Consider the following 24,419-nt stretch of genomic DNA (forward strand, 5'->3'; position numbering starts at 1 on the left):
CAGTGTCATTCCAGTTGTACCACATTGGTCAAGGTAGTTATAAGCCCGCCCGGATTCAAGGGAAGGGGGCACTGACCCCACCTCTCAATGGGAGGAGTGTCACGCAATTTGGAGGTCATAGTTTAAACTATCACAAGCATTTGGAGTGCAACTAAAATTGTGTGCAACTAAACATAAAAGGTAAATAACAACTGTGAGATGTATAATTTATTGAGCATATACTATGTTCCAAGCACTTTACTTCTCTATTTTGTTTATCCTTACAAGAAAACCTGTGAGAGATAGGTAGGCATAATACTCCTCATCTTACAGAGGAGGAATCTGCATTCATACTGTTGGCATGAATACCCAAGGTGTTTCAGTTAATGAGTGGCCAAGTTCAGATCCAAGGCAGTCACACTGCAAGGCCATGCTTTTACCCACTGTGCTATACTAATTTTTAAAGTCACTGAGCAGTGATAACCTACTCTAGCCCTCGCTCACTGAAGCTGCCTGTGAGGAATTCAAGCTTGGGGCCAGCCATCAGGAGAGGGAGGTAGCATCCCAGAGCAGGGCTTCCTGTGTAAACAGGAGGTGCATGGGAAGCGGCACTGTGGTGCTGGGACAATGGGCAGTGAGCAGGCAGGGCCTCCTGTCTCCGGTGGGTGCTCAGGGCTGCAGGCGGCTGGGCAGGAACAGCTGAGGCCCTGACTCCCTGACGCCTGGCCCAGGAGAGGAACTGCCCTTCTCGTGGCTTTCCCAGGAGGAAGTTCCCCCACTGATTCCCGGGAAGCCCTTCCCATCACAGGCCTTGGCTGTGCCTGGGCCTCCTCTTTCTTCTTAAGCAGCATGTTGTCTTTGGGGCTAATCTGGGATACAGGCCTCTACTGAAGTCCCCATGGCCTGGAGGTTTGGAGGGTGTGAGCAAGCAGGCCAAGCCCAGATGCCAATGCAGGAGGCAGCCACTGCTGAATGTGCACTAAAGAAAAAATGCATAGGGCATTTAAAAAAAAAAAAAAAAAAAAAAACTTGAGGCATGTAAAGAATACTTGACTCCACATCCCAGCTCCAGCTCTAACTAGCTATGTGGCCTTGGGCAAGACACTTAACCTTTCTGAGCCACAATGTCCTCATTTGTAAAGTGAGAAAATAATATTTATCTGGAAAGAGCTGGTTGAAGGTTGAATGAGATAATGTTTGTAAAGTAACTGACAACTAGTAAGAATAATTGCAACTAAGGGTATTTAAAACACATAAGTAGACTCCCACCTTTGATAGGCAACTAGTCTACAGTGTATCACCTAAATTTTCACCATCACAGAGACGGAGTCTCTTTGTACCAATCACCACATGGGGGACAAAGCACCCAACGCCTGGGAAGCCAGGGAAGGTGGGTCTTGGAGAGGGTTCTGAGTGGACCCTAACTACTATCTTCCCAAGGCTTCCGTGGGACCACACACTTGGCCACCTCTGCTTCTTCAGCTACTCCTGCTCCATCATTTTACCTTCCCCCAACTCTACTTATCTCTTTTCTTTAATGTTCTCCTCCTCTCTGTCTCTCCACACCCTCCTTGAGTGACTTCATCTTGTCTCATCTGTAGGCTAAGAACTCCCAAACCTCTCTCCTGAGTGCAGACCCGCATGTCCAACTGCCTCCCAGACATTTCCCCCTGGATGTCCCTCAGGCACTCAAATGTAATGTGTTTCACACAGAGATCATCATGTTCCCAAGAAACCTGTGCCTCCAGCCTTCCCTGTTTCAGGGTAGCCACACCCTATGCCTAGCAGACCAAGTCAGAAAACTGGGATGTGCTCAATCCTCCCTCACCCTCACACCTAATCAGCCATCAAGACTCATAGATCCCATCTCCTAAATGTCTCTCCAGGTGGACCCTTGTCTCCATCCGTCTGCCCCTTCCTTAGTGCAGGCCCATCTTCTCCCACCTGGACTCTGCTTCAGGTTTAGTACCCTCCCTCCATCCTCCACACTGCAGCCACCTTCACCTTCTTAACATATAAAACCTCTCTTTCACTCCCATTTTACACCCCTCATGTTCACAAGATAAAAGTCCAAGCCCCTCAAGGAGGCACCCTAGGCCCTCAGTGATGTAGACCTTGTCAGCCTGTCCGAGCTCATGGCCTGCTGCCCGACACACCTCTCCTACACTGGGCACTACCAACCCCAGCCACAGGTGCTCTCCCTGTGAGGGAAGGGACCTCAGCTCTGGGCCTTCACACACATGCTTCCTCTTACTGGAATGCCTTCCCCACACCTTCTTTGGCTCTCATGGGTCCCTCAGGACACAGCCCCAGTATCACCTCCTCCAGGAAGACTTCCCATGTTTCCACAGCCTCAACCTTCCCCCATCACAGTATTTATCAAAGTAAACTGCTTTTCTGTTTACTTATCCAACTCCCCACTAAACTGTACCTCCCCAAAGGCAAGAACAAGAACATTCCTCTTCTCCAAATCCTCACTCCTAGCACAGGGCATATAAAGAGGAGGTGCCCTGGATACATATGTTCACTCAAATGCGTGAATGACAACTTCTACCAGCCAGGGGGTGGTGCTAAAGGCAGTCCTTGGGAGACAGTTAATCTCAAGTAAACCCACATATGTTGTAGAAGCTTCCTCCTCCCAGAAGGCAGATATGGTTTAAAGTTTGCAAGCATCCTGCTACAAAGCCCTCAGAGCCAAAGAAAATCTAGTGGGATCCTAACAGAAATCCCCTCCCAGGCATGTTGGGGGGCCAAAGTGGGTGGATCCCTTGAGCCTAGGAGTTCGCGACCAGCCTGAGCAACATGGTGAAACCCTGTCTCTACAAAAAAATACAAAAAATTAGCCAGGTGTGGTGGTGCATGCCTGTAGTCTCAACTATCCAGGAAGCTGAGGCTGGGGTCAGAGGATCACCTGAACCCAGGAGGCCAAGGCTGCGGTGAGCCATGATCACACAACTGCATCCAGCTTGAGCAACAGAGGGAGACCCTGTCTCAAAAAAGATAAAAGAAAAAGAAATCCCCTTCCAGGCAGGAAAAATGGAGAAATACCAGTAAAAACATTTGGTAAGCACAGACTGCCATTTACAGTATGCATTCAATATGGATAGTCTTCCTAAGACTCAACATGGAGAGAAAAGGAGACAAGGACGTGGCGGAGGGGAGGCGGGAGGGTGAGCACACACACATGCACACTCAGGCACACATTTATCTGTGTGCACAACTATGTATTCATATCTGTGTGCACGTGTGTGCAAGCATGCAGTGTAAACATGCAACCATGTGCGTGGGCACAGCCAAGCCTACATGATTATATTACTCCATTCATGTACTCTTCAGATTAAGAAAAGACCATCTCTTGGCATATAAAGAATGTCCCAGAAGACTGCCCAGTCCCAAGACCCGTGAGCACCCATTTCTCATAGAAAAGTAAAGTTAGGGCAGTCCCACCTGTTCTTAGTGAATGTGCCAGCCATCCCTACACAAGGCATGCATCGCATCTGTACTTCACCGCATCTTAAAGTTGCGCCTGCCTAAAGAATGTCTTCGCTACTCCTTCTTTTGGCCTTAAAAGCCCTCGTTACTCGGCCCTGGAAGCGGCCACAGTAAAACCCCCGTCAGTCCCACCATCTTAGAACGGATCCTTCCTTCCTTTCCTGGAACAGGCATCCGTGACAGGACTTCGCCGAGGGTGACATTTGGAGCGTGCAGCGTGGGAGAGCCAGCAGGCATCAAGAAGACAGGAGGAAGGCGAGGTGACCGGTGTGCAGGACCCCAGCCCTCAGGAGCTGCTCTGGGTGCGCGCGTCGGTGCCCGTGAGCCCGAGGTCTGAGCGGCGATGCCGGGGCACCCCGCGGGCTTCCTGCATCACCCGCCTGTTCCGGGTCCTGGTCCCCACCGCCGGCTGCCGCTTCCGGCGGGCCTCTGCTGGGAAGGAGTGCGGTGCAAAAGTGAGGAAGACCCCCTTGCTGGGGCGAGCCCCGCTTCCGGTCCGGAGGGGCGCGCCACGCTCGTCCTACACCCTGAGTCCTACACCCTGAGTCCTACACCCCTGAACACCCCGTCAGGCCTGGAACAACACCGGGAAATGTGCCTTCCTTCCTCCACCCAGGAACCTGGCCGGACTGCCTGCAGCCTTTGCTTTGCAGTCGTCTCCCATCCTGAATCTCCCGCCTCTTCGTGCTACTGCTTCACTATCCATGAACACATATGAGGACCCCTAACATTTGACCTGGATTCTTCCTCACTCCAACTTTCCACAATAACTAATAACAATTGCATGTCTAATCCCTTACCGGACTAAACCTTCATCTAAAAGAAAGAAGCGCTAAATGCGAAGTCCCCGGCATTCGCTCAACGAACATTTTCTGTCAGAGTTATTACACAGCAGGCCCTATGTAAAACAAAATGAATCAGAACACAGCCCTGCCCTCAGGGAGTTCCGTCTAGTGGAGGGAGATAGACAAATTAACAAATAAATTACAGCATAAGGTAATACCTGCTGAGATAAAAGCAAGCACAAAATTAGCTGGATGTGGTGGCCGGCACCTGTAATCCTAGCTACTCAAGTGTCTGAGGCAGAAGAATGGCTTGAAGCCAGGAGGCGGAGGTTGCAGTGAACTGAGATCACTCCACTGCACTCCAGCCTGGGCGACAGAGCTAGACTCTGTCTCAAAAAAAAAAAAAAAAAGCAAGCACAGACAAGGTGCCATAGGAGCTCAAACATCAAGCTCAGCCTACTGAAATATAGGATTGGGACACGGAAGACCTCCAAGTCCTCTAAGAGGAGGCAACCCTTGAGCGAACTTGAAGGATGAACAGCAAGCAGCTGAGAAGACTCTAATAGGCAACTCCCCTTCACCATGCCCAAGTGGGGCAACCTGAAGGCCCACATGGCCAAGGTTGCACCTGGTTCAGTGTGAAAAGTGGGGTGTGCAGGGTCAGAGCACCCAGAACATGGATATGCTGAGATGACCAAATGGCCTGCTGAGGGTAGGGGCCAGGCCCAACTCCCCTTCAGAGCCCTGCTTCTGGCTACAGTAAATACTTAAGGGATATTTGTTAAATTACAGCCAATGCTTAATGATCTCTGTGGGCCATATGTGTGTTTTCTTCCAAACCAGACTAAAGAAAAATTTTCAAGGGTAGAAACTACTCTACATCTTTTCTTATGCTTGCCAGAGCACTTGGCACATACCTGGGCACCTGTCAGGTAAGCAGCTGAAAGTTTCCCTTGTTTAAAGCAATGGGAGTCTATCCTCCGGTCCCCAGCGACTGCAGTGGCATGGTGGCCAGCTCAGCCCTACTGTGGCCTCTCCTAGGAGACTTGGCCCTTACCAACAAGGCCTTCCCATATTGCCCAGTTTGAAATCCCTCCTTTCTTCCTCTTCCCTCCTATAGCACCTGTGCCTTGAGCTGAGAGAGCTGTGGAGAGGCTTGTACCTGTCACCTGGGGCTTCCTGTGAGCAGAAATCATGCATTGCTCCTCTCCACTTCCCCACCCATAACAGTCATTGCACAGAAAAGGGGTTCAACAAATGTATGAAGAAACAAATGATGTGATGGGGAGTTGGTGCTTTGTCATTCATTCTTTTTTTTCTTCCTTTCTTCTTCGGGTGGAAGACATCACTTAATGTCTTTTAAGAGCCCACGAATTCAGCTCTTTCCTAAATGACCCCTGGAGTTCCATCATCATTATCATCAGATATAAGAAGAATCCATCATTCATCCTGCCTGTCCTTCATGGGCCTGAACTCAAGGCAATCAAGTGGTTGACAAGGAAAAATTTTTCTTTATGGAAGAGTTTGATTAATTCAATAAGATGAAATGATAGAATTAAAATATCACTGTTTTGCAAACCCTAATGAATAATGACTCTAGGTGGTGATCATTAATGACTGTTAAAAATCAAAATACAAACAACCCAGGTACTAGTGTTCTGATGGAGCTACACAACACTATCTATGAAGTGTTCTTACCAAAATAGCAAACTTGAATCTAACCAAGCTTCCAGATCTACCAATGTACAGGAAATACAGAGGACAGAGGAGCATGTTAAAGGATGTCACAGGAATGCAGTCAGCAAAATCCAGGTTGTGAGAAACTCTACAGAACAAGTGGTCCAGTGTCTTTAACAGATATATTGCAAGAAAGAAAAAAAGAAAACAATGAGAGATATCTATAGATTAAAAGTGACATGAGACATATTAATCAAATGTCATGTGTAGTATAGATCTTGTTTGCATATTGATTCAAGCAAACTAACTGTAAAATCTTTTTGAGACTGTTGAGAAAATGTGAGCATTGAATACCATGAGCTAGGTATTCACTACACTAAAAAAATCACTGTTTTTAGGTATGATGATAATATATAGCCACAGTAGTTTTGGAGATTTTTTAAGTATTTATATTTTAGGGATGTAAACTAAAATATTTACAAAAGAAGTAATAGATATGATGTCTGTGGTTGGCTTCAAAATAATCCAGTGGGGAAGGGGTGAGGAACTGGATGGGGCTATAGAGGGAAGCAGATGGGGGTTCAGTGTACTATTCTCTCTCCCATTTTGTCAGTTCAAAATGTGCCACAATAACAAGTTAAATAGAGATCAAAGGTACGATATGATAATATTACTAATAACAAATTAATATTATAGTCATAATATTAATACTATGAATATATTACTAATCATTGCTAGAACCTTTTAGTGTTTCCTCTGTGCCAGACCCTATACTAAATCTTTTCATACAGTATCTCATTTATCTCTCAGGAACCCTGCAACATAGATACTATCATCACCATTTTGCAGATGAGAGAAATGAGGCAAAGAAAGGTTGGATATTGGGCCCAAAGTCACACAGCAAATAAATCACAGAGCCAGAATTTAAGTCAAGACCTGCTAAAACCTGAGCCCACATTTGCTCCCACTCCACCATCCCACTTACGGGCATGGACTCCCTGAGGTATAGGCATCACTCTCTGTTTCACAGATGTAGATGAGGCTCTGCTCAACAGTAACTGGTGAAGTTGAAAACCCTGTAACCTTTCATCCAGCAGTCCCACTTCTTGGTAAACTGTAGCACATAAGCACTAGCAAACATGCCTAAGAATATCCATAGCAAGACTATTGGTAATAGTAAAGAATAGGAAGTAACCCAATGCTCTTAACAGTAACATGGATAAATAAACCATGATGTATTCATACAATGGAATGGTGCAACACAGGGAAAATGAATGGAGCTTGTCTTTGTGTGGCAACCAGGAACTTTTTCACAAACATAAAGTTGAATGAAAAAGCAAGCACGTGTCTTTCTGCAACAGCAGGATACCATTTATATAAGTATTGCCTAGGAATGGGTACACACATAGTACAAGTGCAAAAGCAGGTCTGGGAATCTTAAGCACCAAATTTACCATGGTGATCACCTCAAGAGAGAGAAGGACAGAGGGGAATCGAGGAAGCCAGAGTCCTCAATTATATCTGTAAGATTTATTTCTTTTTCTTTTTTGAGATGGAGTCTCGCTCTGTCACCCAGGCTGGAGTGCAGTGTAAGTTGGCCAGGCGCATTGGCTCATGCCTGTAATCCCAGCACTTTGGGAGGCTGAGGTGGGCAGATCTCGAGGTCAGGAGGTCGAGACCATCCTGGCTGATACTGTGAAATGCCATCTCTACTAAAAAAAAAAATACAAGAAATTAGCCAGGCGAGGTGACAGGGGCCTGTAGTCCCAGGTACTCGGGAGGCTGAGGCAGGAGAATGGGTGAACCCGGGAGGCGGAGCTTGCAGTGAGCCGAGATTGTACCATTGCACTACAGCCTGGGCCACAGAGCGAGACTCCGTCTCAAAAAAAAAAAAAAAAAAAAAAATCGGCTGGGTGTGGTGGCACATGGCTGTAATCCCAGCTACTCGGGAAGCTGAGGCAGGAGAATCGTTTGAACTAGGGAGTCAGAGGTTGTAGTGAACTGAGATAGCATGACTGCACTCCAGCTTGGCAACAGAGCGAGACTCCATCTCAAAAAAAGAAAAAAAAAAGACTTGTGTTACAGTGGCTGTGAGGAAACAGGAATGCCACACACTGTTGGCAGGAGTGTATTCTGGCTCAATCTATAAGGAATTTGGCATAATCTATCAAAGTTATAGGTGCATATATCCACTACCCAATCTTACACTTTTAGAAATCATTTTATAAATATATATAGCTACTTACAAAATGAGATATATACAAGTTTATACAGTACTGTATTGCTTGTAAAAGCAAAGGATCAGAAACAACCTGCAGCTCTAAAAAGAGAATGCATTGATGTGGAAAGATTTCTAAGGGGCAGAACACTGTGCATGCGATGCTGCCATAGGCAAAAATCGAAGGAGTGCAGGAGAATGTATGTGGGTATGTTTGTATGTGCATAAACTATGTCTGGAAGGATATACGTGAAACCAGGGTCACTGGCTGCCTGTGATAAGGGTGACTTGGGGGACAGAAGTGGGAGAGAAACTTTTCACTGCAAGCCTTGTATATTTTTCAATTTTGGTCCATGTGAACACACTGCCTGCTCAAAAAATGATTAAAAAAAAATTAAAACTCTGATGCAAGGTGAGGTTCCATCATTTCCAAGGATGGTATGAGTAAGAATTGGAACAGAGGTCTGTTAGCCACCCAACAGCAGTGCCTCCCAGCCTGTCAGTGGTGTGCATAGATGACAGTGCCAGGCATAAGAACCTCTGCTGCAGCTGCACTACCTCCCTCTGTGTGCTTCTGAATCTGAGTTCCCAGCACTCACATGAGGAGGTCCCTTCCTGTTCAGATATGCTACCAGTCCTTGGTCCTCGGGAGTACCGCCTCCAAGCAAATGGCCAGGGACAAGAGCTTCCTGGAACAGGGAACATTGGGATCCTGGACTGTCCCCACCCAAAGCTCCCAAATCCTGACTACTGCTTCCCCAACAAAAACCTGCTTGTACCACCACAACAGCCTGTCAGCAATTACCCCCAATTATAAACCCGGAGCCCAGCAAGACCTCAATTAGTCTAGAAAGGGGCCTGAGGAGGGGCCACCTGCAAAGCATAGAAAACCCACATATGGCCTCCACCCACAGAGTAGCAACACTCCTCTCAGTCAAGCTTAGGGGCTTGGAGACTTGGAGATTTGGTAACCCATGGTCCCAAGGAGGAGGCTGCTGGTTCTCCCTCCTGTGGTGACCATTCCGTGCAGGGCCTAGTCAAGCACTGTGCCTAGAGGGGCAGTTCCCCAGACTTCCTGCTCTCTCCCTGCTCAGACCACACACATCCTCCCTACTCACCACGTTCCAGGGCAAAGTGCAACATCTCTCCACAAACCTTACAGAGGGATGCCTTAGGCATCAGCCTCTGAAGCCCACCATGGGCTTGGCTCAGCATGCTGGGAGGAGGACCAAATTCCCGTCTCTTTCCAGGGAAAGAAAGGCTCTGAATTATCCTCTGCAGCATCCAGAAACAGGCTGGTCCCTAGTCCAATCTTCTGCAAATTCCCTGAGAGGGACCTCATTAGGTTATTAAGCCCGGGACTTGGCAAGCTCTGAAGTCTTCACTAAATTGGCCCCCATCCTCTCCTTCTTCACAGTGAGTGTGTGGCTGTGGGAGAGAAACTGTGTGCATATGTGTGTGTACACAGATCTCAAATCTAGGTGTGAGAAGGTATGCAGAGAGGACCACAGGTTGATAGGAAATGAGTCTGTTACCTGGCAGCTGGATTTGGTCAGATGGAAGGGAGAACTTCCCGACCTCACAGGAACAAGCAGAGGAAGTGAAATTCAGAGCCCACAGTCAAGTGGTCACTTACCAGCTGGGGGCCTTTGGCAAGTTACTCACTCTCTCTGAGCCTCAGGTTCCTCAAGTGTAAAATGGGAATAGTACCAATCCCTTGGGTTTCTCATAAAAACAAAATGAGATAATGCATGTAATGTTTCTGGCACAAAATAAGTGCTTAATAAAGGATAGCTATTTTTTTGGCCAGGTGTGGTGGCTCAAGCCTGTAATCCCAGCATTTTGGGAGGCTGAGATGGGAGGACTGTCTGAACCCAGGAGTTAAAGACCAGCCTGGGCAACACGGCGAAATCCCATCCCTACAAAAAATACATAAATTAGTTGGGTGTGGCAGTGAGCACCTGTAGTCCCAGCTACTCAGGAGGCTGAGCCCAGGAGGTCAAGGCTGCAGTGTGCCATGATCACGTCATTGCACTCCAGCCTGGGTGACAGAGTGAGATCTTGTACAACAAAAAACAAAAAAGCTGTTTTTTCCATTTATAGTAATAGTAATAATAAGTTCAGGTAAATAGTGGTTTTTAGAGAATGCTATCTATAAGGAAAAGGCCCTGTTAAAGTATGTTTGTCTATCTGTGTACCACTGTATTTGGTTTTATCACTTTGGAAACTGTTTGGCAGTATCTACTGAAACTAAATATATGCCTACTCTTACAATTCACTCAAGAGTAGCAAAATGCCCTTCACAAAAAAGACATGTACAACAGTGTAGGCAGCAGCTTTATTTATGACATCCAAAAACTGGAAACAAACGTCCCTCAACACATGGATGGATAAGCAAATACTAGAATATTACACAGCAATAAAAAGAAATAAATGTCTAACACATGCAACAAGACCAGTGAATATTAAAAATATGTTGTGCAGAAAAAACTAGACATAAAGGCATATATGCTATACGCTCCATTTATATGAGGCTCAAGGCAGGCAAAGGTTATTTATGGTGATAGAAATTCAAATATGGGTTCCCTTTTGAGGCAATATTGATTGGAAAAAGATATGAAGGAACCTTATGATGTGCCAGAAATGCTCTATATCTTGATCCAGGTGGATGTAACCATACATACTGCATTATATGTCATAATACATCAAGTTGTATATTGTTTACCATCTACATACAAAAATACAGAAAAAGCCTAAATGCCCATCAACCAATGAGGGGATAAAGAAAATGTGATATATATACACCATGGAATACTACTCAGCCATAAAAAGGAATAAAATAATGGCATTCGCAGCAGTCTGGATGGAGTTGGAGACCATTGTACTAAGTGAAGTAACTCAAGTATGGAAAACCAAGTATCCTCTGTTCTCACTTATAAGTGAGAGCTAGGCTATGAAGACGCAAAGGTATAAGAATGACATAATGGACCGGGCGCAGTGGCTCACGCCTGTAATCCCAACACTTTGGGAGGCCAAGATGGGCAGATCACTTGAGGTTAGGAGTTCAAGACCGGCCTGGCCAACATGGTGAAACTCCATCTCTACTAAAATTACAAAAATTAGCTGGGCATGGTGGTGCATGCCTGTAGTCCCAGCTACGCAGGAGGCTGAGGCAGGAGAATCACTTGAACTCAGTAGGCTGCCGTGAGCCAAGTTCACGCCACTGCACTCCAGCCTGGGCAACAGAGTGAGACTCTGTCTCAAAAAGAAAAAAAAAAAATTATATAATGGGGACTCAGTGGGGAAGGGTAGGAGGGGGGTGAGGAATAAAAGATTACACACTGGGTATTGTGTACAATGCTCAGGTGACAAGTGCACCAAAATCTCAGAAATTACCACTAAAGAACTCATCCACATAACCAAAAACCACCTGTTCCCCCAAAACTATTGAAATAAAAACTAAAAAACTGACCAGGCATGGTGGCTTACACCTGCAATCCCAACACTTTGGGAAGTTGAAGCAGGCAAATCACCCTGAGCTCAGGAGTTCAAGACCAGTCTGGCCCACATGGCAAAACCCTGTTTCTATAAAAAATACCAAAAAAAAGAAAAAAAAAAAATTAGCTGACTGTGTTGGCTCACAGCCATAGTCCCAGCTACTTGAGAGGCTGAGGTTGAGGCTGAGGTGGGAGGATCACTTGAGCCTGGGAGGTGGAGATTGCAGTAAGCCGAGATTGCACCACTGCACTCCAGCTTGGGCAGCAGAGTGAGACCCTGTCTCAAAAAAAAAAAAAAAAAAAAAAAGTGTTTAATAAAGTTATACCGCATACACACACACACACACACACACACATACACACACACACACCCATCTTGGCATGAGGAAAATCTCCAAAGGTAGAACAGTAATACAAAACTCAGCCCTTCTCCCTCCCTTCCTCTGGACTTTGTGCCAGCTAGGCATCTAAAACTGCCTTCCTGCATGGCAGTTGCCTATCATCTTTAGGCAGGGCCCACTTTGTGAGAGAAAACTGAGCCAGGAATGAGGACCAAGGGGGAAGGGCTCTCTCTGGCATCCCCTCATGGGTTAGCATGGGGGTGGAGACTGCAGCCCTTACCTTGCAAGCCAGTTGCCCTGAGTGCAGAGACCTGTTTCCAGTAAAGTCTAGTTTGAATGTTTCAGACAGGTCCTCACCCTGATCGGGGACTAGGGAGGTGTCCCTGTCCTTGCCTAAGGTTCAGCACCATGGTCATGCAGCTATAATGAGCAAGTAACCCCAAATGGCAGAGAACTCTCAGATCCTGAGCTGGCTCTCAATGGTCAAACCACTCTTCCTCAGCTACAGTCCCTTTCTTGGAAATTCTAACTTCATTATAAGGAAAGTGGTATTTCCCAATTCTGTCCAGTGGAACTGTTTCCTAATTCTATTAAAAAGCATTAAGCCCATCCTGGTGGGAAGCACTGAGTGAGGAGTAGAGGGCAGAGTCTGCCCATTAGCACTTACAGTCTGGGTGTGGAGAGCGGCAACAAGGCAACTTTTAAGAGCACATCATGTTCCCAAGCAAGTCTGAGGCCTACTGGCAAGGCACTCACTGTTCAGAGCTGAACAAAATGGCTTTGGGCCATAGATGTCATGAGGGACATCAGAGGATGCTTGTCAGCAGCTCCCACCACCCTAGAATCCGGCTCTGAGAGCATCCCAGGGGTCTTTGGAGGGAGGAGGACCTGACTTGGCCCAGGACCCAGCCCCTTCTGCCTTTTTCCCAGTTGGCCTCCACCATGAAAAAGGTCTACAACTGCCTTGCATTCTGCCTGATTGACGGTGAGGCACATACTCCTTGGGACAAAATGGTGTTGGTGGACTCATACCCCCACATCAGCAAGGTAAAGAGGAGCCAGAGCTCTGGTCTACTGCCTCTCAGCCCTTCCTGGGAGAGAAAGAGGGGAGCTCAATGAGACACTTAACAACAGGAAACAGCTCTCATGTGTGAGTTCTTCTCAGAGTAGGAGGTCGCTTCTCTTTCCTCTTTCTCAATATCTCTCTCTCTCCCCATTCCCCTGTTCTCTCCCAAGCACATAACTGACTTTGCTAATCCCAGCCAGGCAGACTAATACCCCCTGACTTCAGACTTGGTGCTATGTGGGTGTCTGCTGCTGCAGCAAGCTCAGCAGAGCTGCCAGACAGAGATGAAGCCTGTGTGAGTGGCCTGTGCATGTTAAAGTGTATCTGGAATGTGCTCAGTACCTGAGCTTCTCTGTGGTCTGCGCAGCAATGCCACCATGAAAACACCCAGGTGGCAGCCCAGTCACCCCAATCACAGGCCAAGGACATCAGAGAATCAACAGGCTTCTGGGAGTCAGGCTTGTAAACATGGAGCCCAGAGATCCTTCTGTGCCGTGAGATGGGAAGGTGAGCAGAGTGTGGAAAAAGCTTAGGGTCTGCACATTGGCTTGACATGTTTTCCACCGACATGTGCAGGATCTGAATTAGTTTGTGTAGCTGGTGAGTGTGAGAGAAGTAGGCGGGGAAGGAGAACTAGAGGGGATCTGGAGTTGACCGAGAGAGAGGGAGAGAGAAGTGGATGGAGTAACGTGACCTAAGTGGAGGGACACCGGGTCCCTGAGGTGTGGGTGCAAAGGGAGGTGTGAGGGGCCAGGAGGGCGTGAGTGCTGACAGTTGTTGAGGAGTGGAGTGTATGGGGATGTACTAATAGACACAATGAAGCGTCCCTTTGCTGGCCAAGCACTGCAGAGGCCATCCCTACAAGCAGAGAGTTGCAGCAGGCTCTATTCTCTCCCGGTCAGGAGTGGGAAACCGGCGGGTGTTTCGGGGTCCCGCTAGGAAAGGGGACCGCGGGACCTGGTTCAGGCAGCCGGCGTCGGCGCGGGACGAGGGGAACGGTTCTAGCGAAGCGCTGCCTGCCTCAGAGCAGCCGCGACGCTCACCTAGTAGAGCTGGGCCACTGGGAGCCAGAGGCGAGGGCCGCTTCTGCCGCTGTTGCAGGATTCCCGGCCCTGGGGAGAATAGCGTCTCCATCAGAGCCGAGCAGATTGCTCGCGCCGGCTGTCGGGACCTCCGAGGCGCAGGGCCAGACTGCGAGGAGTCGCGGGAGCTGAGGCTGCGCTCGGTCGGCGGTTCACTGGAACCGTATCCGCAGGCGGCGCTCCGGTGGGACCGCGGTCAGGAGGCGCCGGTGGCTGCTCAATTGCAGCTGCGGGACCCTGGAAAACTGGGGCAAAGAGGCAGTGATCTCTGCCCAGCCCACCACCCTGGCCTCTGGAAGTGAGCGCCGCCCCAAGGTCACTAAACCGGGGCCCTGCGTCGCCCCAATGCCGCGGAGAGAAAAGGAACCGGCCCGGGCGTCCACAAAACCTAGGCACAGTATGCCCTGTTCAGAGAGGATCCCGACCCCACCAGCAACCAGCCTGCCTCCGAAGGCTGAGAAGTAAATCAAGGCGTCCCGCACCGTTTCCTGGAGCGCCCGCTTCACCCACCTCTGGCTGGGCTGGCAAGGAGAGGATTCTACTCTCTTCCTAGGCTCCTCTGTCTCCAGCTCAAAGCCCCTGGCTTTTCCGCAGAGGCCTGGAGGGGACCTGAAAGTAATCATTCTGCCAGGCTTCCCGCCCGCATTTTCTTGCCTGTTTTCTGAGCCTTCGAATGCCGACAGCCATGTGAAGGCACATCTTGGGGAGACTGATTCCAGCCCTTCCCAGGGTGCACGCATCAGGCATCCTCTTCTGCACCAGGGCTGGGGGTTCTGTTCCTCCACGGAACAGTCAGAAATCAATATTTTCAGAGCAGAACTCCTTTCTACTCTGAAAGTCCTTTACAGGAACTCCTTCATTTGCCCCCAACCCCTACAAACACGCACGCACGCGCACACACACACACACACACACACACAGGCTCCTTAAAGGCTGAAAAGGGAGCCGAGTATGGAATTCAGGGAAGTGATGACACACACAACAATGCTGTTACACCTGGCTGCTGCAGGGCTGAGCAGCGGAAATGCCTGTGAGAAGAAGAAAGAAAGAGAGAGAGAGAGGCAGAGAGCCAGCCTGGGTGGTCAGAAAAAAAAAAAGAAAAAAGACAGAGAGAGAAAAGGAGAGAGGAGCCCCCACCAGAATAGGGCCAGACCCAGCTGTTTTTCCCCCTGCCCAGGCCCTGGCTGGGGGAGGATAGGCACTAGGCCAATCTGCAGCAGCCCCAAATCTGACTCACTACTCCCACCCAAAGTATGGGCAAGGATGGGGGTAAGGAAGAAGAAAAACATCTGCACTCCTGCTCAGAAAGCAGCAGCAGGGAGTCTGCAGAAGTGCTGCTTCCCCCATGTCTATTGGGTGCAGTGGGAGACCGCCCATAAAAAAAATCCAAGCTACTTTGTGGATAGCCTTGCTCCCTCTCATCCTTGTGACCAGGCAAGGGCTGCCCTGCTGACCTCTCTGGTGTCATCTTCAAGATGCTGAATTCCAAAGAGCCCCAGCACCCTTGTCCTCCCTCCCTTTCATCTCAGAATGCAGATCAGAGGCCTGAGTGAGCAGCAGACAACACTTGTAGATGGCCTGTGGATGCTGGAACTACAGGCCACTGAAGGCTCCTTGGGCTTCTGGAGAACTCTCAGAGTCGAAACAGCCTGGGAGGAAGAGGCAGTGACAGGCATTGAGCCAGCCACTCCAGACATGCCAATCACTAACGCACACCTACACCACATCCATTCAGTCCACCTTCCTCCATAAGGCAGCCTTGCCCCACTCCTCAGCACCAAGGTGTTTGGGGTTTGAGGATTCAAAACACTGGCCATCTGTCTCATACTTTATAACTGCAGACTTTTTGTTAAGGCCAAGTTAAAAGGCACTGTTAAGGAGTATACTGTTAAAAGGCACACCTGATTTTCCCTGAAACAATCTCTGTATATGCTGATATAACTGGATTCCCATCAGAATTCTGCTTAAGGTGGTGACAACTAACTCCTGATCCTCTGGAGAAAGATCAGAACAAATGTCTCATCAGGAGAGAGATTTGAACAAGTCCCTCCCTCAGCCTGATGTTTTTCTTCCCAGTCTGTGGCAAAATACATGCACTGGGAGGGAAAGAGGCATCGAAGAATTGTGAAAGAAAGGAAGAAAGAGGGGAAGGAAAGAAGAAAGGAGAAAAAGAAGACGCTGTATCCACCAGCTACATTTACTGATACTTGATGAACATATTATGTAACTATCAGCATAAGTGTGTTTTACCTTGTAAATACAAATCTCACACCTTGTACATGTGCATACCTTTGTTTCTGAGCAGCATACATGCACCTGGTATCTCACCCATCTCAAGGACAGCTCTTCTCCATGACTTCCATATGTGACCCCTGTGCACACACATAAACAGTCCCGCAAAGTCCCGGCAACATTCCCGGCTGTATTAGCGCAATAGCTGAGGGGCACCTACTTGGTGCTGTTAAAGCACACATCCAACCTTCACTCCAACCCCATAGGATTAGTACAGGGATTCCAAGGAGGAGCCTGGTTCCTAGATCCACTGGCAACGCAGGGAGAGGCAGAGGTTATTCAGGCGGCGCCCCTGTACGACTATTCCCAGAGATCCTCTCCCCAGCCCCATTCCAGCCCAGTCACTCTGAGAGCGAGAGGGACAGGCCAGTCCGAGGTTTCTTCGTACAGTCACACGCGTTTCTGTGCTCATTTTCCCAAAGCCTCAGAGCAGCTCTCCCCACCCTACCCCGTCCGGCCCTCTCGCCATCTCGCCCCTCCCCAGCTCCGAGCTAGTTCAGCCTCAAGACAGCAGCAAACGGCAGAGCAAAGGAGTCGTTTTCTTTCACCTGAAAGCCGCGAGGAGGCTTGGAGCGCCTCTTCTCGCTGGGGCCCGAGCTTCCTGGGCTTTGGCTGGGTGCGGGTGGACCCCACCGGGGTCCTCGTCATCTTCCAGCCCAGCCCGCAGAGCGAGTACCGGCAGATTTCAAGGGCGCGTGAGCCTGGCTGTCGGCTGGGCCCCGGAGGCTCGCCGGGCAGGGGCAGGCCGGTCCAGGCTGTGCGGGGCGTTTACAAAAAGTGACTTGGAGATGAACTCGCCCGTGCGCGGCTGGCCGCCCCGCTATAGGGGCGAAGGCGCCTGACGCAAGCGGAACTCGGTGGAGCCCATACGAATCAGAACAGAGCGAGGCTCCTGGCGCACTAGGGACTCCAGGAGGCAGCTCTGCCAGAGACGCGGGTCGTGCTTCGGGAAACCGGGGGGCGGGGGGAGGGGAAGAGAGCAGAAAAGAAAACCCACCAAGGCGGGGACTGGCCTGGACGGGGAGGGGCGGCGAGGCCGGAGCCCCTCTCTGTTGGGCGGACTCCCCATGGCCAGAGGCTGAGCTCCACTCCTGCCGGCCGCTCCCTAGGGGAAGGGGAAGGAGAGGGGAGAGCAGCGAGAGGCCTCCAGCAGGCAAACGCGGGCGGCATCCGCAGTCTCCAGAAGTTTGAGACTCGGCCGTAAGCGGACTTGTGCGCCCCAACTCTTTGCCGCGCCAGCGCCTGGAACGGAGAGCAGAGGCAGCCCGGCCGCGGCGCGCCGGCTTTGTCATGATGGCCAGCTACCCCGAGCCCGAGGACGCGGCGGGGGCCCTGCTGGCCCCAGAGACCGGCCGCACAGTCAAGGAGCCAGAAGCGCCGCCGCCGAGCCCAGGCAAGGGCGGAGGGGGTGGCGGCGGGACAGCCCCGGAGAAGCCGGACCCGGCGCAGAAGCCCCCGTACTCGTACGTGGCGCTCATCGCCATGGCGATCCGCGAGAGCGCGGAGAAGAGGCTCACGCTGTCCGGCATCTACCAGTACATCATCGCCAAGTTCCCGTTCTACGAGAAGAACAAGAAGGGCTGGCAAAATAGCATCCGCCACAACCTCAGCCTCAACGAGTGCTTCATCAAGGTGCCGCGCGAGGGCGGCGGCGAGCGCAAGGGCAACTACTGGACGCTGGACCCGGCCTGCGAAGACATGTTCGAGAAGGGCAACTACCGGCGCCGCCGCCGCATGAAGCGGCCCTTCCGGCCGCCACCCGCGCACTTCCAGCCTGGCAAGGGGCTCTTCGGGGCCGGAGGCGCCGCAGGCGGGTGCGGCGTAGCGGGCGCCGGGGCCGACGGCTACGGCTACCTGGCGCCCCCCAAGTACCTACAGTCCGGCTTCCTCAACAACTCGTGGCCGCTACCGCAGCCTCCCTCACCCATGCCCTATGCCTCCTGCCAGATGGCGGCGGCCGCAGCGGCTGCAGCAGCGGCGGCTGCGGCCGCGGGCCCCGGCAGCCCCGGCGCGGCCGCTGTGGTCAAGGGGCTGGCGGGCCCGGCCGCCTCGTACGGGCCATACACTCGCGTGCAGAGCATGGCGCTGCCCCACGGCGTAGTGAACTCGTACAACGGCCTGGGAGGCCCGCCGGCCGCACCCCCGCCGCCGCCGCACCCCCACCCGCATCCGCACGCACACCATCTGCACGCGGCCGCCGCACCGCCGCCTGCCCCACCGCACCACGGGGCCGCCGCGCCGCCCCCAGGCCAGCTCAGCCCCGCCAGCCCAGCCACCGCCGCGCCCCCGGCGCCCGCGCCCACCAGTGCGCCCGGCCTGCAGTTCGCTTGCGCCCGGCAGCCCGAGCTCGCCATGATGCATTGCTCTTACTGGGACCACGACAGCAAGACCGGCGCGCTGCATTCGCGCCTGGATCTCTGAGAGCCCACCGCATGCCGGTGCAGACGGATGCGAGGATGCAGGGACGCGCGACGCCGGCCCTTGTCGCAGCCGACGCCGCCGCCGCCAGCCGGACCTCACACCCTCTGGGCCCGCCTCTGGATCCAGCGCCCGGGGTCCCTCTGTGCTTTTTCGCTCTCCTCAGCTCCTCTTTGTTCCCTCTGCTTGTCCTCCTGTGCTCACCTCCCTGACCTCTATGCCCTTGCACTCCCCTGGCCTGAAGCCGCCTCTCTGTGCGCTTTTTACTGGGCTCGTCTCTTTCCGGAGCCCCAGCGTCTCCCGCCCAAGTTGACCGCGGAAAGGGCCCGGGGCCGAGGTGCGACCGGGCGTCGGCGGCGCAGACCTCTTGGCCTTCTCTCACAGGTCGGTGCGCTCGCGCTCGGCGTTCCCCGCCCGACTGCCGTGCAGTCCATGGCTAGACGCGCCGGACAAGACTGGCGGCTGGACCCGCGCTGCCTGAGAAAGGGACAGACCAACACGTGTGTTTGCTCCGCGAACCCTCTTGAAGCTGTTCAGAAGCCGCTTGCCGCGGGGTCCACTGGGCGGGGCGGGGGTTGGGACCCAGCGGGAGCCGGGACAGCCTGGCTCCGCGGCCTGTACTCGGTTTACACCGCGGGCCGGCGCGGAGGGAGGCCGCGTTTCCTTCGCTGTCAGTCCAGTCGCTTCGGGCACCTCCGGGCCCCGGCGGCTGGCTAATGTTTTGTTTAAAAGATCGGTGGAGCTTTTTAAGAGAATATTTAAAAAAAAAAAAAAAAAAAGTAAGGAGAAAAAACATTCACCGGGCAACCGGGGAAGTATTGTGGCCTTGGAGCTTGCTAAATCCAAACATGAAAATCAAAAGCTTTAGTATTCCTCCTCTTCTCTTCTGGAAGATTTGCGTGAGAGTTCCTGTCGGGCCTTCAAAAAGCTGTGTTCAGAGGTAGGAGAATATATCCACTAAATATGGTTTCGTCTACCAATTGGGGAAGTTTCACCCTCTCCCTATCTGAAGAAAAAAATCAAAAACAAATGTCCCCGGATCTTCCAATGCAAGTCCTGGATGCAGGGAGATCACTGCCTGCCTGGCCCACGCTGCAGGGACGGCTCGTCCTCCCTGCTTTTTGTTTTTCAAACGTCCTGCTTCTCCCACCTTGGGAAGGAGAAATGTGAAACCCGGCAGCGGCCGACCTAGGTGGTCTTGTGGCCCGGAGCCGGCCCGGCCTGAAAACCATAGACCTGGCTGTACTGTAACTTGTTTGGGGGACCAAATTTTCTAGAGAGAACTAGAGCACTTTTGTTGTGTTTTTGTTTTTGTTTGGTTTTGTTTTGTTTTTGTTTTTTGCCTTGTCGATTCCCGAATAAATTTTTTGTTCTTTCTTTTAACACGGACTTCTTTATTTCCGTCGCGCCTAAGTTCAGCAGCTAGTTCAAAGAGGGAGATTTTCAGCACAATTTTCTTTTTCAGAATGAGCTAAACAAAGATTGAGAGCAACCGGGGTGGCAGGCGTTTGTAGCTGTCGCTGCTGCTTTGTTTTCCTGGGGATTGTTTGTTTTCTGTGTCATCACTGGCCCGTTGCGGCTGTTTAACGTCAGCAGAAAGTTCGTTCACAAGGCGCGACTGTAGGTAGGACTCGGTTTATTTTTGTACCCATTCAAGTTTGTATTCTACCTCATATACAGTTGTACTAGGTATATGGGCTGGCTGTGTTTTTATTATTGTTCTCAAACTTTTCGATTTTGAGTCAACTATAACAGCCAAGAGTTTGTTCCGAATATTAATAGATAAAATTCTGGTTGTGGAAATGCGCTGCAAGTTGCTAACCTCTGTACAAATGTGAGGAGTGACTGATTTGTTATTTTTAATAGTCAGAATTCATTTACCTTGAGATATGGGTCGGAGATTTGGAGGTTTCACTAAGGGTGGAACATACTTCGTGGCTGCAGAAATTTAGTCTTTTTTCTTTCTCTCTCTTCCTTTACTGAGATCTTCAAATAACGAATTAAGATCCGTGCTTCCGCGCAGGCACAAAGGCGTTCGACCTGGTTGCAGTCTGGTTCTCCCAGGCAGATTAGGGGGTGATCGGCCTTCACTCTTCTGATGGGATAGATGACTTCCGACTTCTGATAGGATAGATCCGCTGGCTCTTGCGGGCTGCTGCTCAGCTGAGACTAGACCCCGCACCCAGCGGTGTGTCCCTCACTGCCCCGGTCTATCTCGGGGCCTGGCCAGCAGAGTGGCGGCAGGTCCAGGCCGGCTGGTGGGCCACAGCGGTCTTGCACCACGAGAATGAGCCTGCAGGCCTCTCACTTCAGCCCTCCAGTGGTCAGGCGGTAGGAACCTCAGGGTGGTATCCCCGTTATGTGTAGTTGGGCCCAAGTGGCTTCTGCTCAGAATGCCCCCCACCCCCTACAGGCATCCTGCCAGAGACTACAAGGCAGGAGACTAAGCCATGGGGATTCTCAGGGGACATCACCTCAAGACTGAGACTGGAGCCTACCAGGAACCGGGAGGAGCAGGATGGAGAGGGAGGCTCAGCTGGAGCAGGAAGCCCAAGAGGCTGGTCAGGGCTGGTGTCTGGGTGCCTTTGGTGCCCGGCTGCTCCACTATCTGGCTGAGGGGAGTTGCAGAACAGAAAGCAGCCTGCTATGTGCGTGTCTGTTTGTGCTTTGTCTAGTGTGAAAATGTAGCCCATGGGCAATTAATTGTGTAGTCTGTATCTGCTGCAAATGTGTGTGTACAGTGTCAGTTCTGCTTTGGTGACAGGGTGGGAGGTGTGTGTGTCTGTCATTCGCCTACAGAGTGGGCATTTATTTTCGGCATTGTAATAATTATACGGCTAACACTTAGGAAGTGCTTACTGGGACCACAGTGTGTGTGACATTCATACTTCATTGGTGATGTGTGCATTTGTGGGTGTGTATTCCTGGCTTGCTGAAAAATAAAATAATATGGACAGAGCCTTTGCTTCATCAGGCAGAGGCTCCCTGTTCTGAGGCTGGCTGTGAGCACTCTCCCAGCTGCTGTCTGAAGCAGAGAAAGCAGGGGAGGGAAGTCTCCAGGGCTAAGCCCCGGTGCGGTGCGCAGGTAGCAGCCCACCTCCAGTGAGACAGAGAAGTTGTCTGGGGCCAGCAATGGAGGACCAGCCTGTCTGCTCTCTGAGAACTGAAAGGCAAAAGGCACCCAAGGCTGGGAAGAGAGCAGCAGCCTCAGCAAGTAAGGAAGATGAAATGAAGGAATCAGTGAGGGTTTCCTGGGTCTACACAGGGATTGAAGGAGGTGAGAGAAGGGAGCCACAGCATACCCCACTTCGCCATGAATGCCCACAGGAAAAATCTGTCTAACTCCAGCCCTCGGGATTTCTCCAAAGCTCTTAAGTTTGGTCATTTTCCTCTGTGCCGAAAGTTTAGTTCAATGGCAGGCTGTCTTCGTCTCTCATTTCCTTTCTCTTCTCTCTCTCTTCGCACTTTTGAGTTTCTATTATAGAAGCTGATTTAAGCAATTCCTGAGGGCAAAAGTATTTAAGAGAGTTATATAGCAATTATGCCTTAGCATATACAGTCTGGTCTAGACAGCTGGGCCATGCAGATGTATGTATATATGTTGGCCAGTGTGTAAATACAATGTAAATAGAGTTTAATACAAATACCTGGCCAGTTCCTGAATGTCCTGCCTAATGAGTTGTTCTTGCATGAAGATTATGTGTGTGGTGGGTGTAAACATCCTCACACACTGCCGACAGTATGAGCCCCCTCCTCAAATTTACACAGAAATTCTTAGAGTCACCTCCACCTCACTAAAATTGCCCAGTCAAAGTGGGTTGGTTGGGAGAAAGCGGGGGGAGGTGTCCTATTCTCAAGAGGGACCTAGAGAAATATTTGCCATTGAAGTACATGCACCAAGGGACTGTGGGAAGGGGACCTACAGAGTTCTGGAGATGGTCCTGTACCCTACTACAGAGGGTATTGACGACCTGTTTTCCGCTTGCATCAGTAAATAGTTCGCAGCTCCACATCTGAGGCTTAGATGAGCAAGAGGCCCTGGACCTTTCATCCGAGGTTAGGTGCATCCAGCCTTCGCCAGGGTTTCCTGGAAGCCAAGGCTGGAGATGGAGCTGCAAGGAACCCCCTGGCGGAGGGTGGAAATTGGGGCCAGACCCAGGCTTTATGCAGTCCGACAAGCAGAATATGGGCCAGGAATCTGAGTCTGGCCCAAAACAGTTTGCTCTCAACTGAGCTCTTCCCTTTATGAAGGCCTGGGCCAGGCTTCATGGACAGAATCCCCAGACCAGACTCCTGGTCTCTGTGGGTGGGGGGTCTAAGGCCAGGAAACATCTTGATCAGACTCAGGACCCCTGCAGTGTCCCCATTCTGCAGATCTAACCTGGTGGTGACCCTGGGGGCCTGCCCATCAGGCCTGCCACCACTGTGTGGCAGTCCCTGCTCCTTGGAGTAGACTGTGGGACCCTTAGAAAATGGGAAAGGATGGGACTAGGAACCCCATACCTTAGGGACAACCAAGAATTAAGGATTCTTAAAACCAAGCAGTCTTAGCAACTTTCCACTTTCTGGAGAGAGGGCTCCCAGTTGTCATAAAAAGAGTGTCTTGGGTCTAGGAACCCAAAATTACATTACATTTGAGGAATCTCAGGTCCTAAGAAGAGAAGAGACCAACCAGAGGTCATCCAGCTATCTGTGGGGCAAATAGTCTCCAAAATTTTAAAAGGAGACTTGACAGCAGCTGAGCCTAGCTGCCACTGATGCTCAAGGGAGCTGTGGAGTAAAGGAGAGCCTCCCAGGAGTAAGAAGGGAGAGCCTCCCAGGAAAAGAAGGAGGCACAGTCTGAGCTGTGGGCAGACTGTGCCACAGAAACTGCTGCTGTGCAGGCTGTTTGCCGCACAGGCTTGGTGCTGAGCTGTAAAAAGCTTGTTCTGGGATCTTGTCACTTCGGGGAGGTGGCCTGTGCAGAATAGGGCAAAGACCTGGCCTGTTCAGCCAGGAAGAACTGGAATGGAACCTGGTGTCCTCTTTAATAACTATGTAACCTTGGGCAAAATACACATTCAAATTTCAGTGTTCTCCTCTATACAACAGAAATTCTTATGTGTGTGTATCAGAATTATTAAAATAAATTTTCTGATTTTTAAGTGCCCAGTTTATAGTAGATGCTCAGTAATGTTTTTCCCTTCCCCTATATAAAAAAAGGAAGGAAGCAAAGAAGGAAGGAAGAAAGGAAGGGGAAAAAAACTTTTAGTGATAACTTTCTAGGATTTGACTTCCTAACCCACCCTGTGAGCATCTTCCGGGGCCAGGTGCACGTGATTGCATCCACCCTGCCTTAGCCCCTTGTCCGCAGTAGTGAGGCGCACGCGGTTACCGTCACAGCTAATACCCAAGCCCTGAAGGCACACACGGTGGGCTCTGAGACCTCGTCCAGCGCTCCTCCAACCGCCCTCTCGCTTCCCCCAAAGCGGTCTTCACACATTTAGGAGGTTTACTCTGAGAAAGGCCGTGCTGACCCGAGAAACGGCACCGACCCAGGGGCTTGGGGCCAGCCACAGCCCCACTCACAGGC

At 50.9% G+C, this 24,419-nt stretch overlaps 2 protein-coding genes, 1 long non-coding RNA gene and 1 pseudogene across 3 annotated transcripts; 1 reads left to right on the forward strand and 3 right to left on the reverse strand.

Annotated features, from left to right (window-relative positions):
* Window positions 1–10,470: 10,470 nt before the first annotated feature.
* On the reverse strand, window positions 10,471–15,662 carry LOC140713484 (uncharacterized; annotated as a pseudogene).
* Window positions 11,864–14,189, reverse strand: LOC103241594 (FOXL2 neighbor protein). The gene is given in 1 exon segment (XM_008008937.3): window positions 11,864–14,189. A coding segment is annotated over 1 exon segment (330 nt). The 3' UTR covers window positions 11,864–13,859.
* Window positions 15,663–15,670: 8 nt separating the features above from the next.
* LOC140713485 (uncharacterized) lies at window positions 15,671–16,191 on the reverse strand. Its single transcript, XR_012095577.1, has 2 exons — window positions 16,039–16,191; window positions 15,671–15,786 (listed from the first exon to the last, which is right to left on the reverse strand). It is a non-coding gene; the product is annotated as an uncharacterized lncRNA (long non-coding RNA).
* Window positions 16,192–17,078: 887 nt separating this feature from the next.
* On the forward strand, window positions 17,079–23,986 carry FOXL2 (forkhead box L2). Its single transcript, XM_008008936.3, has one exon. It carries the CDS (start codon window positions 17,720–17,722, stop codon window positions 18,848–18,850), a length of 1,131 nt encoding a protein of 376 aa, XP_008007127.1. The 5' UTR covers window positions 17,079–17,719; the 3' UTR covers window positions 18,851–23,986.
* Window positions 23,987–24,419: the final 433 nt, after the last annotated feature.

Source organism: Chlorocebus sabaeus, chromosome 15 (assembly GCF_047675955.1).
Source record: "Chlorocebus sabaeus isolate Y175 chromosome 15, mChlSab1.0.hap1, whole genome shotgun sequence".
Lineage (NCBI taxonomy): Eukaryota > Metazoa > Chordata > Mammalia > Primates > Cercopithecidae > Chlorocebus > Chlorocebus sabaeus.

What these genes read in the sequence shown, in the direction of transcription:
- FOXL2 (XM_008008936.3), top strand. Translation starts at nt 17,720, where the DNA reads ATGATGGCCAGCTACCCCGAGCCCGAGGACGCGGCGGGGGCCCTGCTG.